Source organism: Gavia stellata, chromosome 12 (genome assembly GCF_030936135.1).
Source record: "Gavia stellata isolate bGavSte3 chromosome 12, bGavSte3.hap2, whole genome shotgun sequence".
Lineage (NCBI taxonomy): Eukaryota > Metazoa > Chordata > Aves > Gaviiformes > Gaviidae > Gavia > Gavia stellata.
Window position 1 is genome coordinate 16511647 of NC_082605.1, and position 13626 is coordinate 16525272.

Sequence of the window (13626 nt, forward strand, 5' to 3'; positions counted from 1 at the left end):
AAGCTAATTTGCTTTAATTGCAGAAGTGAGGGGTATTGGTTGCTTTGCAGTCATTACTACCATTTTCATTCAAAAATGAAAAGTTAAGAGACATCAAATACAGACGAAGATTTGTTTGAAATAATTTCATTAAAAAACCAACAATAATTTAAAAACCTCCGAAGTTAAAACCCCTAAACTAGTTCTTTGTGTGCCAGGCCTGTGATTTAAAGTCAGATTTTTGTGACAATGTTAAAAACAAGTGAAATTAAAAAAACCCACAAAGGTTGATATGTCTACCTCTTTCCCAACTTGTAAATGAATGATGAAAATCACATTACTCAAAAATTGCTAATGTCTGGATGTTGCGTAAAGGTATATGTGTTACACACCAGGCTGTATCAGAGTAGCTGACCCATTATTTGGAAAATAATTTAAAATCAAGGAAATGCAGTGGTTTTAATAAGAGATGTTTTCAACAAAAGATCGTGGAAGAAAAATAAATATATATTTTATTTTTTTTTAAAGTGGAAGTTTTTATACAAGCTTTAATTAGATTTTGGTGGAATACATTATTTTAATGGTTTTTCATTAATGAAGACTGCTCATTGTTTTGGTTGTACAGTAAAAAGAAAAAAAAGTAATCTGAGATTCTATTTAAAGAGCAGCCTGTGTATTAAAAAACTATTAAAGATACTGCAGTCATTGACAGAAAGATTTTGCATGAGAAAAGAATGCAGAATCCATCTAGGAAGCATCAAGTGATTTCAGATGAGGATGGGTGATAAAATCTCTGGCATTACGTGTTGTTTGAAACGTCGCGTGTAAGAAGCCATGGTGTTGCTGAGGTTCCTGACCCCGGTTCTGCTTTCGCGCCTTGGAAGCCAGCGCCCTTTCGCCCCCGATTTCAGCGGAGATAAGGTCAAGTCCCCAGAGACCTGGCTGCAATCCAGAATGAGCTCGCGGGGTTGCCAGCCCCCGGAGATCGATGGGCTCTGCAGCTCCCTGAGCTGCAAGTGGGCGCGGGGCAGGGTTTCGGTGGAGCTGGAGTTACTGGGGCTGCGGTGGAGAATTGCTCTGTCCCGTGCGCCAGCCGGAGCCGGGGAACACAGCAAGAGTCCCTGTAGCTCTGCGTGGTGGGGCTGGGTGAGAAAACACCCCGCGGCAGCTGGGAGAGGGTGGCCTCCTCTCTGCAATGCTCAGGGGATCACTGTGGCCAAATTCCCTTTCCTTACTGCATTCCTTAGCCCCCAGCCCCATCCCGTCGCTCAGGCGTTCTCCAGTCGCTATCTCGCCTTGCTGCCATGCGTTTGGTTGACCGGGGGGGTGAATACAGCCCTCCTTCCCCAGTGTGCGCACTTAGTTGTTTGACCACGTGGCATGATTTTCTGGAGGCAGGACACTGATTTTATTAGGGTGCCAAATGTTATCAGTCTGTCCTGTTTCTGGGCTGCTCATGCATCAAATACTCCAGCTCCAGGATGGAGCTGTCTGATGTTTACCTTTGCTTGCAGGTTGTCCCACCATCTCAATGGAAATGTGTATTATTTATTAACACAGGTGAGGGCTCTTAACTTGTTTGGGTTTTGAAAACCAAACTTTTTGTCAGCCCTTAAAAACCCCATTCAAATTAATTCCAAATTTTATTTGATTAAAGCCACAATGCTTACTGTTGGAAAAATGAAGTACAAATAGCCATAAGTTGCCCTGTTTCAGATGGGTAAATGTCACACACAGAATGAAGGGATTTTTTTACTAGGTTTAAGTGAAACAGAGTCTTTATTTAGTGTCATGTTTTTATTTAAAAGCATTTATTTAAAGTTCTAAAAAACAAAGAATTCAATAAAGCAAGACAGGTGCAACTGCAAATGATTAATGATATAATTCTCAGTACTTTATAAAGTGTCTAACGCTGAAGAGATTTATACAGTGCAGAATGGCAATTGTGCTTTGATGGAAGGAATAGGTAATCAATACCTGCAAGCTTAGAAAAAGTGTTCTATTTCCTCCTCTAATGATATAGGGTTTTTTGCAAGGCAAGGATGTCTGGAGCATGAGACACTTGGAAGAAGAATTAATTTGAAATCTGTAGTGGATGATCAGTTTCAATTAAAACTGCACTTGAATGTCCACGGAAAAAAGCAAGCGGTTAGGCTTAAACCTTCTGATGGCTACCAGTGAATAAATGAATCCCACTGCACTATTCCTGATTACATTTTATAGGTTGTTGAGCTTATTTTTTCTGGGTAGGGGATATAATTTACTTACTTCGGTCTCAAACTCAAAAATACAAATTTGCTTCTCACCCCCCTAGCTCCGCTTTGCCTTTTCACGCTAATTGTTAAAGCTGGGGTGGCCCCAATCCTGCACAGCTGGGAATGGAGATGTTGGGGTCACAGCCTCTATTTCTGGCTAGAATTGCTGCCATAATGGTGTAGGTCATATTGCATGTAATAATTTGCATATCAAAAACTTCTGAAAGAAATTAATGGAAAACCTAGGCGTTTATAAAATCCTGTGCTGATTTTAACTAGCAGGTCTTGAACCTCTAAATCAGAGTTTAGCCTTATGACTGTAATTTGGGATGTCAGGACTTGGAGTCACTGCAGCAGCACTAAGTTGGGGTTTTGAATTGCTGAGAGAGTTTCATTGCATTAGATTTTTCTTTAATAATTCAGCACCAGTATGGAAACATTTTATGCATAAAAACTAATACTATCACATGAAGAGACCAGATATTGCTAGACTTTTTTTTTTTTTTTTTTTGTAAATTACAGATTTAGAACCGAGTGAAGCTACTATATTTATAGAAAGAGATGTATTGGTATTAAATTAATCCAGACAAGTTTAATTTTAAAAAAGCAGACTTAATGTTTTTTACAACGATGCAAAGCTATACAAGCCTTTAAAGGTCTATGAAAAACTACATTTCAGCAAGAGTCAGTCCAGGTACCTAAGTCACTTGAGGTTTTAGTTCAACATGGTGGTTGGTTTGTTGGTTTGTTTACCCTTATGGCTTATTCTATTCATTTTGACAAGACAGTTTTCACTGCAAATTGGTTGAGAGCTGACTATACTTAAAAAAAAAAAAAATGCTTTGTGACAAGATGCATGGAAGGAACCCTACAGTCCCTGTTAAAATAAATCTGCCTACTCAAAAAAAAAAAAAACCAACACACCTCCCCATTGACTGCAGGGTCACCAAAATACTTAAAAAAGAAAAATCTGAGTGCACAGCTCCTTCTGAATGCACAGCTGAAACCACTGCGATAGCCTCTGTGAGCAGAGTGCTTTTGAAAAGCTCACCTCATGTTTATAACAAAGCCAAAAAATGAGAGCTGGCAGGTTTGATGATTATGTGTAGTACTAAACATTTTAAAGCCAATTCCCAAATTTCATGGAGTAAATGCAAGGTTATACAAAAAGTAAATCTGAATTGCCAGTTAATTCACTGCAAACCAATTACTAAGAGCATCCTGAATGAGGAAAAGCGTTTGAGTGGAAGACGCTTGGTTTTCCCCATGTAGGTTTTTTAATAATTCTGTTCTCCTTGGCTGTGGTACGTTTGGAAATTAACTGGAAGCGGCTTTTGCTGACAATACCAGTTGAACCATGAGATAAACGAAACTGATTTTTAATCTGGGCAGATGATGTAAATAATTTTTAAAGGTTGTTGCAACTTTGCCTAATTGTAGTTGAAAGTAAAACACTTTCTTGTTGTTGTTTTGGTTACCATACAGCATTTGTGTGCGATGAGTATAGCACAAAATCTTGCTGTTGAGTAAGTATCCTGCATTAGCCCACAAGAAGATAGGAAAAATGCATTTTGCAACTAGACAGAGTAAAACCTAGGGGCCACAGAAACTGGCCTTCACTGCTGCTGGGTTTGGATGGCCCTAACTGAATTTACATACGTTTCTCAGACGCAAGGGTAATAAATGCATATTGGTGCATCTTTTACTGCTGTCTGCCTATCGAACAGACACGTTCAGAGGTACGCTACAGGTGTGACGTCGGGGGTCTCAGGAGAGCAGAGTTCAACTCTGGGTTGTGACTTGGTTTTGGTAGAGGAGTTTGGGCAAATTGCTTCCCTTCTCAGGCCATCAATGTCCCTGTCTTTACACGAGAATAATGGTGCTGATCCCTGCTGTAAAGCACTTCAAGAACTGTGAGCAAAAAGTGCTTTACAAGAACTCTGTGCTGTTGTTTCAGGAGCTTAAACCACTGTTTGCTCTCACAGGAAGATAATCTCTTAGTCTCTGTTAATACAATTTAAGAGTTGGAGAGGGAGGTCATAAGAAAAATTTGGAATTCACTGGAGATCCTCCTGTGTGTGCTGTTGAGGGTCCTTGGTGTTCTATTGCATCTAGAGCTGGTATGTGGTGGGGATGACAAGGTCTTTGCCTGCAACCTTTTATTTTTATGTATTATTTTTATTGACTCTTTGTGCTGGAGAACCTCGCAGAATGGGTAGGGTGAGTTAGGGCCCTGGCAGACAACCTCTGGCAGATGAAGTGGTGGTTTGTGATACTACCTCTCGCAGCTCCATCGCCACACCGTAAGACACTGCTGCTTTCCTTCTCCCAGCAGCAGTGCCGGTACAATCCTGTCACAAAATTCAGTCAAACAGTTTGGGGGTTGAGGACTCATTAATGCACCAAAAAGTGATCTGGAGCTAGTGAAAGCTCTGGAACAGGAGCAGGATGCACTCTTCCTCCTGTGCCTTGTGAGTTGGGTGGACAGCTGTGATAACAGCGACATCTTAAACTACTGAAAAAATACTTTAAAGCGTTATGCTGAGCCCATGAGGACCTTGACATGCTGGGGACGGAGGCTGCTGGTGTCATTTCTCTTTGCAGCTGTAGCATGCTCTTCTCGTACCGACCTTGCGTGGTGGCTAGTGATGGGCTCACAAATTACAGAAGCCTATATTGCCTTCCAGAACTTAAACTCCTCCCTGTAATTTTTTTTAAATCAAAAAAAGAAAGTAGAGGGGTGTGGAGGGGAGGACTGATGACAGTGCTTGGCTCTGTGTCTGCTTTTGGCTAGCTGTCATGTAATATGGATGGCTCTGATGTGCCCAGGTACAGACTCACATGCGAGACAAGGCCCGTCAGTCCTTGGAGCTTCTCATTTACTGCTAATATTGACGTGACTTGTTTTGAAAGAGTAGTTTACATCAGGTGAGAACAGACTGTGCTAATGAGGGAAACAGAAAACTCATGTAAGAGCAGCAGCAAAAGAAAGTTACGGTATTTTCCTGACAGGTCATTGTCCTCTCTGCTTCCTCCATCCAGAGTCATTTATTTTTTTTCCTTTGTTGTTTTCTTCAAATTTATTAAGACATATTTAGATTAATTCTTTCTTTTCATCTTTTCTGGCTTCAAAACCTCCAAAATAAATGAGATCATTAATAAAGTTCATATTATCTAAGCAGAGTATTACACAAACATGAGTCAACAGATAGCTGGTGCATTATTTGTCTCATGTGAAAAGGTAAACTGTATACTAACATATTAAGGCTGAAGCTTTAGAAAAGTTCCTGTAACACTATGCTAATTCATAAGATATGCAGGAGGGGAACTTGGGAATTGCACATGGTTTTATAGAATAGTAATTAAAAAAAAAGCCATTGTTCGTTACTGCTAGAGGCAAAGTTGGAGTACTGCGCAAAGCTAATGGATTTCAATCTTATCCTAAGTTTACAAGTCTTAACCTCTTTCAAGTGCAAGAAGTGGAACTGCGGTGGAGTTACCTGGGGAGCTTAAGTGCTTCATCCTCTTACTTAAGAGTTATCCAGAACTATTGAGCCACTGGAATGGTAATTGGCATTGGTATTTTTCTACAGGTACCTATGGTCCCGAGCACTGGGTTACTTCCAGTGAGAAGTGCGGAGGGTCTCACCAGTCTCCCATAGACATCGTAGACCATCAGGCGCATGTTGGAGATGAGTATCAAGAACTGCAGCTTGATGGTTTTGACAATGAATCTTCAAACAAGACTTGGATGAAAAACACAGGAAAAACGGGTATGTTCTTTTCTGTTTGTCTCCATAGCCTGCCTGCAGTCAATTAAAAATTCAAGCCATGTTCCACCCTCCTCCTTCTTCATTGTTCTGTTGTTTGGGTTTTGCTGCTTTTTTTTTTTAGTATAATTTTCCAGCAGCAGCCACCTATCTCTGCCTCTGCATTCTGTGCAAAGCTGGTTCTGCAGATTGATTTTAACGTGTTTTTTTAAGGGATTTTTTTTTTTTTAGGTTCTCAGTATAAAATAATTCTCTTGGTAGTCAGTTGTTCCTCAGAATAAAAGGCTGTGTAAGAGTTTCAAGGTGTAACCTTGAATTATCAGCTTTGGGAGGCTGTACCATCTAATCCAAAAGAATGCTGAGATGCAAGGCTCAGGCTTTTGTAGGAAAGGGGAAGTCTTAGAAATTGGAGGGTTTTAGAGAAGAAAGAGAAATAACTGCTCAGAGTAGTGGGGGCTTATTAATGTGTTTCTGATATGATTATAGCACTGTGTTCTACGCTGAACTGAATCCTCTTCTGCTCTGTCTGTTCTGGCTTTTAGAAAAAAGAACAGTCGGAGTACTGCTTATTTTTACCAAAACGGTTCACCGAAAGGTCAAGGTTGATTTATATGCAAAGCCACATGCATTTGATTACTCTTTAATTCTAAAAAAGTAAAAAGCAGAAATTATAAGGCCACCCTTTTCATTTGACAAGGTCAAATATTTTTAGGGAATTGGATTAAACCACTAATTAATTCAATTTTATTTATTGGAAGTATATTTTTATCTTTATTAACATTCGACATGCATCTCTATAGTGCTTTATGAACCGTCTCCCTAGTCAGAGGTCTGCTAGCAAAACCCAGGGCATCTACCTGCTCCAGGAGTTTGCAACACAGCTGTGCACGCAGCGTGACCTCAGATACACCCGTTGCTTCCAGGGGACTTGGGATCTGAGCTGCAACCTGGAGTCCAGCAAGTCCTTCAGATCCAGTTCCAGCAATTCAGGATCTTAGCAGGAGTTGAGAGTTATTGCCCCTCAGATCAGATGGAGCGACAGGCTGGATCCTGGTTTCTTTCACCACAAAGCAAATCCAGTTAACATAAACCACCCCAAGCATAGCTTGGGTTTTTGATGCATTACTGAGGGTTTTTTTCAGCTTCACTAAGAAATGCTCCTGTTTGCTTTGAAATCCTGACTTTGTTGCTCTTTGTAGCAACATGAGATTCAGGCAAGGTTGAATGCTATGGAAATTTGGTGCTTAATTAATCTATTCATGTTATGCACCCTGCCCTTTTGGTCACAGAGGGGTGTTTGGAGTAACCAGCAATAAACGTAATTAGAAATACTGCAAAAAAGTGGTGGTGCTATTCTTCTAAGAAAGATGCTAATGCTATACTGTACGTGTAATAGGAACATATTGCTGCACATATAATAGGAAACCATGTTGAACCAAAACGTGCCAGCAAATTTTCCAGTCTCCACGCAGTTGGCAAAGCAAGCTGTATCTTCAGTCTCCTCTGCTGGGTGATTTTAGCACTGCTGCTATATTTGATTTCCTCACCCATTGGGGTATGGATTTTTGCTGACAAGTTATTGCTTCGCAGAGCAACAGTAACTGTCACTTTTCTTGGTAACTTACGGCCTTTTACTGGTAACGTGAAGACTCTTTTTGCCTTGCTGTCAACCTGATTTCTTCTGCTGAGCTCTTAACTCCTCCCTGATTTTATCAAGTCCCATTCCTTTTCTTGCTTTTCTGACCTTTTGAAGAAACTTGCCTGGGATTAATTTTTAAGGTGGTAAGTGGTAGGGCAGCAAACCAAGTAGAATGTTTTGGCTTGTGGGCAGAACATAGAGGCAAGTTGTGCCATAAATTGTGATGCGTTTTGGCGGCAGAGTTTTGGAGCAGATGGACCACTTGAGACCTTCATATTGCAGACTGACAGAGATAGTAAACTAAATATCTGTTTAAGCAATGGTGATGGATGTAGAAGGCATTTCTCAGCAATTAATGACTGGTTAAAAGAGACAGGGGTCGGAGGGAAAGCCAAAGGCCCGTAACCTTGACGCTCATTAACTGACAGGAAATGTGTTACTTGGGTTATTGTTATGGCTATTGGACCTAGTAATTTTTTTTTAGGATAGAGCAATTAGTTATTTTTATGCTCTGAAATGTTAAAAGGTAAAGAGGTTATTGCTCTTCAGATTTGTTGTGCTTCTCCTTGTTCCCCCTGCCCCCCATCAGGTAAAGGGCAGACAATGTACAGAAAATAGCATTTCATTCAGAAAATGGAAATGGATTCATTAAGCCCCTGTCTCGACTCGAAATGCTTTTGTGCATGATTACACTGGCAAAGGCACTAATGTGGGTTCGATTTCATCACCATAGTAGCTGGTTCCCAAGTGGTAAAGATCACTTGGAGAGTATAAGCACATTTCATAGTTGTATTTGCATTAGTTGTTTTCATTTGTGCCACCTTATAATTGTTAGCTGGTGTCAGCCGGGCCTGAGGCTGATGAGGCTTCTTCGAGCCGACCAGCCCGTGGGAAGTGGGAAGAGCACCCGTGGGAGCAGTACCCTGACCAGCATTACACAGACATTGCCACTTCCCCCTTTTTAGGTCACTGAGAACTTCTAAAAACTCCTTTCACTTAGAGAAACCTACTAAAATTTCTGCCAGAGATGTGTTTTTGTTAAGTACTTTCCCTACGTGACGTGCATCGCTCTGGCTGCTCCTGACCATCAGAGCCGCTCTGCTAAGGTGGGGGAAGAGCCACTTTGTATCAGGTTTATTTTTGCTCTCACGAGGGTGATGGGGACATAGCTCCCACCCTGATCCTGCAAATGGCATCACACAATTGTGATGCTGGTGGCTGTGCACCACCTCCTTTGGTTTTGTAGTCTCAATAATTATATAGTATTTTAATTTAGTGGGCTTTGGGGGTTGATTCCTTGCTGTGCACTCTACAGAAATCCTTGGCTAAAAGCAGTGGCTCCTAAAGCCCGGTACGCTGATGTTTGCTTGTTCTAGTCCTGAATACTAGAGATCACATGGAAGGGAGGGAAGCCCCCAAATCACTGGCAATAAGGGGATGCTGCTAAAATAGGAAGGTGATGGGAACATGTGTCGTACAGCTCAGCAGTGTAAGAAATACTGTAAAATGAACAATTAGATGAACATTTCAGATTGTACATCCTCCTAATTATCCTTTTAATTATTCATCTAAAACAAGTAAAATGACCCCTGACAGAGCCATAAATGATTTAGGAACTATCAAATATTTATTAGATGCAACTGAATCCCCACAGAGGTTTTTAACAGATGCACACGAATCTGCTTTCCTGTATTCCTCATCTCCTACAATTTTATCTATGGAATTTATAACCGATTGAGTGAGATTTTTCAGTATTTAAAATACTGCTGAGCTCACTGAGAATTTTTAAGGGAGGAAGAAAGAAGTGGTGCTTTCAGTCACTTATGTGTCACAGGTTTGGTGTAAGAAGACAATGACCACCAGTAGTACCCTGGCTGGCCCAGGCAGCAGCCTCCAGCCAGTCCTGCACCACCCGTCTTCCTACACAAGCACTTTGATACAAAGGGAGTGCTGAAAGAACCAAAAATCATGGAAGAAAACAGCCCTGTGATGTCGCTGGCATGATTTAGAAACCTCTGAACATCTCATGCAATTTAACATTTAGATGGTTTTAACATAAACAACTTAAAGTTGAGATGCATCTAAACTGTACAATGGCACCTGAGATGAGGCTGCTGTAGCTAAGCGTCTCTACTCGCGGGAGGGCAGCCCTGGTGCGGCAGAAAGCCTAGCCTGCAGCGAAGCCTGGCACTGATTCACCAACAGAGGAATAACTTTTGTTTCACAACTAGCTGCTTTGTTTTTTCAGCAGTGAATAAAATCCTGCCTCTTACATAATAAAATTGGATTTATATTAATGTTCCCATTGTGATGACACAGTTGGCTTGAGAACACAGAGAAATCCTTGTGGGTTATGCTATTCCCATTAAAAAAAAAAAAAAAAATTCCAAAAAACCAACCCAAACATTTTAATCACAGGATTCTGGGCACAGTGGTCTGCAATGGCTTTTACAAGAAAGAAAATACTAATTTTAGTTCTGTTTTTAAGCAACTGTTCTGTAAGGGACAAGAAGAAGGGATTTTGTAAGGAGTAATTTTTAGGAATCGTGCATATTAAAAGTGGGAGATGCTAAAAAGGCAGGTGATCTTGTAGTGAAAGCAGCAGATGGGAATTTTTGGAAAGCTGGATTCAGTTCTTAGCTGGACCATAGACCTCCCCTGTAACATGTACCAGCTTCCACCATACGATTTTGCCCTCTATTTGGACCTACAGCTTTTATTGTTACGTAAAATACAAAGGCTTTTGGAAATGAAAAGAAAATACAAAGAAGATCCTTTTGACCCTTATTGAATCACATAATAATAATGTCAGTTACTGTAATAAAACCCAGTTCTTATGGAGGACTTCTCATGAGTGGGTCTCAAAAAAGTTATTGTCACTCTCCCCATTTTACAGAAAGGAGGAGCGGGGAGGAGGTTAAGGAAAGTGCGTGCCATGTCCAGTGGCAGAGGTGGGACAGGGCACAGGGGTGCCTCCCTTCCCCCCCGCCCCCAACAAAATAGAGGGAATCCAACAAACAGAGGATCCATTCTTTTCCTAACTTGTGATCTACAAACCTTCAGTGGTTTGTAAGGCCAAGGAACGTGGTCAGCTGTTACTCTCTGGAACCACATTAAACTGGTTTTGATGGAGTTTGACATTTAAATTTTAATCAAAGTCCAATAAGGAGGGCAAAAAGTCCTTGAGAAACTTGGACTTTGGGATTTTCTGTACTCTATGTAACTTCATAATCACTTCCATAATAACCAGCATTACTTGTAGATTTCTTTTTTTTTAAACCAATCCCTGTAAAGAGGAAAATGATGACCCAACGTTTTACTTGCATTAGAAGAAGTATTCTAACATAATGAGCAAAAACTGTAAATGCTTCAGAAAAAGTGTGCTAAGAACGTCTTTCTCCTTGTTCTGTGTGTGCAGTTGCTATCCTGCTGAAGGACGATTATTTTGTCAGTGGCGCCGGGTTGCCGGGCAGATTCAAGGCAGAGAAAGTGGAGTTTCACTGGGGTCAAAGCAACGGATCAGCTGGCTCTGAGCACAGCATCAATGGCAAGAGGTTCCCTGTTGAGGTGAGTGGAAAGGCATGCGCTTATGTTCTCGGAAAAAATAAAATCAGAACGTATTGCTGTAGTTTGAGACGACTGTGAAATAGGGCAATGTTTCCTTCAGTGAACATATCACTTTCAAGGCCCTTCCGGCCCTCGCAGCACTCTATCTATCATCTCTTATGTGCTTTTGCAATGTCAGCTCCGAGCTCCGCTTTGCTAGCGGTGCCAGCTCTCACGTCCCATGGGTTAAGTTGCAAACAGCCACTTTTCTGGTTTCTCCCATAAGCTTTTCATGTGTGGGAGGATCTCCCTGCAAAATATGCGCAAAGTGATCTTGTTGTCCTCCAAATCTTTTCTTTCCCATGACGCTTACAAACAAACAACAGCGGTTTGGGAGCCCTCGTGCCAAGACTGCTGTCTTTCATCGGTATTGCTTCCTTGCACGCGTACGGCCCTCTCTCTACCTGGGTTCAGCTGCAGTCCCTTGCCTTGTACTAACAGGACGTCTACATAGATCTGCGCAAACAGCTGTGCGTTTGCTGTGCCTGTGCGGGAGCCAGCTGGACCCGAGCCAGCCCCGCTCTGCCAGCCGCCCAGCTATCGTAGCAGAGTGCCGTGCCGCAGCGGGAGCAAGGTATTGGCTCGGGCACAGCACCCTGCAAAGGCAGCCGTGTTCAGAGCACGGGGCTGGGCGACCATCTGCAGCTGACCGCAAGGACGTGCCTTTAGACGGTGGCGAGAGCCCCGGCGCCGTGGGCTGCTGTGGAGCCTGGTGCGGTTGGGTCTTGGCTTGTGACTGACAGTCCTAGGTCGCTCTGTTGTCAGTGCAATGTTTTCTGTGTCAATAGAGTTTGTTGATACTTTTCACTTTATATTCAAGGTTTTGCATGGTGAGATAAAACAGATATTATCTGGGGTTACCTTTGCCTGTCAGTAAGCGGATAAGCACTTTCAGAGCGTGGCATGTGGACATGAGCAGGTTGCGGGGAGCTGTGCTTGCCCAGAAAACTCGTGTGGGCAGAAATGGTCGTCTTGTGAGCTGGATCTTGCAAGAACTTGATTCAGGCCCCAGCTTGCCATAATTCGTCACGTGTGGCTTTAGCCAAGGCAGTTTTTCAGGAGGTGGGGAGGGGCTTCCAAAGCACAAAGGGAGGTTGTAATAGACTCTGGTGCATGACCAAAACCTCCAATTTTCACTTCCCTGCTCCAACTGCCCCATCACATGAGAATCAGAAGCCGTTTTTTGTCTCCCAGTTCTGAACCTGTACACTAGATGTTCTGTGAGGCAGAGATTTTTTTATTTTCTCACTTTTTAATGAGCTTTTTCGACACCTTCTGGCTTGATGTAGCTGTGATTTCTTACAAGGGGCCACCCCTGAACACACGGAGCAAAGGCCCAGACGTTGTCATGCTCCCCTGTCTGTCTCAGCTGGCGATACTGATATTTGTAACCCTATTTTTGGGTGGCAGAAGGAGCACTCAGGAAGTCTACAGAGCCAGTCAGCTCATCTTTTGAAATTTCAGGGAGTGATGGTAAAGGAGCCTGGGCCTTCTTGTTTGTGTCAGAAATAGTATTTCCACTTCACAAACCCTTTCTTATGATGCCAAGGCTATTTGATGCTGGCTTAATGGATGGAAGCTATTTGGAAAAAAGCAAATTCCCAAGAAATAATTTTCATTTGGTTTTTAAATATTCTTCATTTTCTTTTCAATTGGTTGGAATACTAATTTTTTCTACTTTAAAATTGAAAACAAAGAAAAAGGAGACTGCCTTTCTGAATCTAGGTCACTTGTTTTTGCTGTGCAAAATAAATTGCTGTATCAGATAGGTTTAGTGTTAACCCTAATAACGAAAATGTAATTTTTCAAGTGATTTGTATTCATTGCAATGACATGAACCTCTGTTCTCTGGCCTTCCTGGGTATGATGGCATTAGCAGAATTCCCACATCCTTTCCTTTACTGTTCTTTAAGGGAAGAGCAGTTTCCAAATCAAGCCTTTCCCTGTTGTGATGCTATCTACCTCCTGCCCAAGAATTCCAAATTTCAGTTGTGCTGAAAGGATTTTCATGGGTGGATTTTGAAGGGTCCGGTCGATCTAAGGTGATGATACTGAGTCGTCCTTGCCGATACATGTAAAAATAGTCCTCATAGTTGGGTTGATGGTTGGACTTGATGATCTTACAGGTCTTTTCCAACCTTAGTGATTCTGTGATTAGACCTCTCAAACAGTAACTGTACATGTTTGCATGGCAGGGCTTTTAATTTGTAATGCTAATTGTAGTTCAGCTTGCAACTGTCTGATGCAACCCTAATTGCCTGATGCTGGGAGGTCTGTGCCAGAAATACTGTACTTCATTTGAGAAGTGGCATTTCTAGGAAGGCTGTAGAAAGGAAAAAACAAAATCCTGTCCTACAGAAAGCAAAGCCCAAATCAT

The 13626-nt window shown here is 41.8% G+C and overlaps 1 protein-coding gene across 1 annotated transcript in view; it reads left to right on the forward strand.

Annotated features, from left to right (window-relative positions):
* The window catches only part of PTPRG (protein tyrosine phosphatase receptor type G), a 416959-nt gene that overhangs the window by 217121 nt on the left and 186212 nt on the right, over positions 1-13626 (forward strand). Inside the window, exons 3-4 of the mRNA XM_059823043.1 lie at positions 5828-6007; positions 11062-11210. Coding sequence (XP_059679026.1) covers positions 5828-6007; positions 11062-11210 — 329 coding nt within the window. The remainder of the gene's footprint in view (positions 1-5827; positions 6008-11061; positions 11211-13626) is intronic.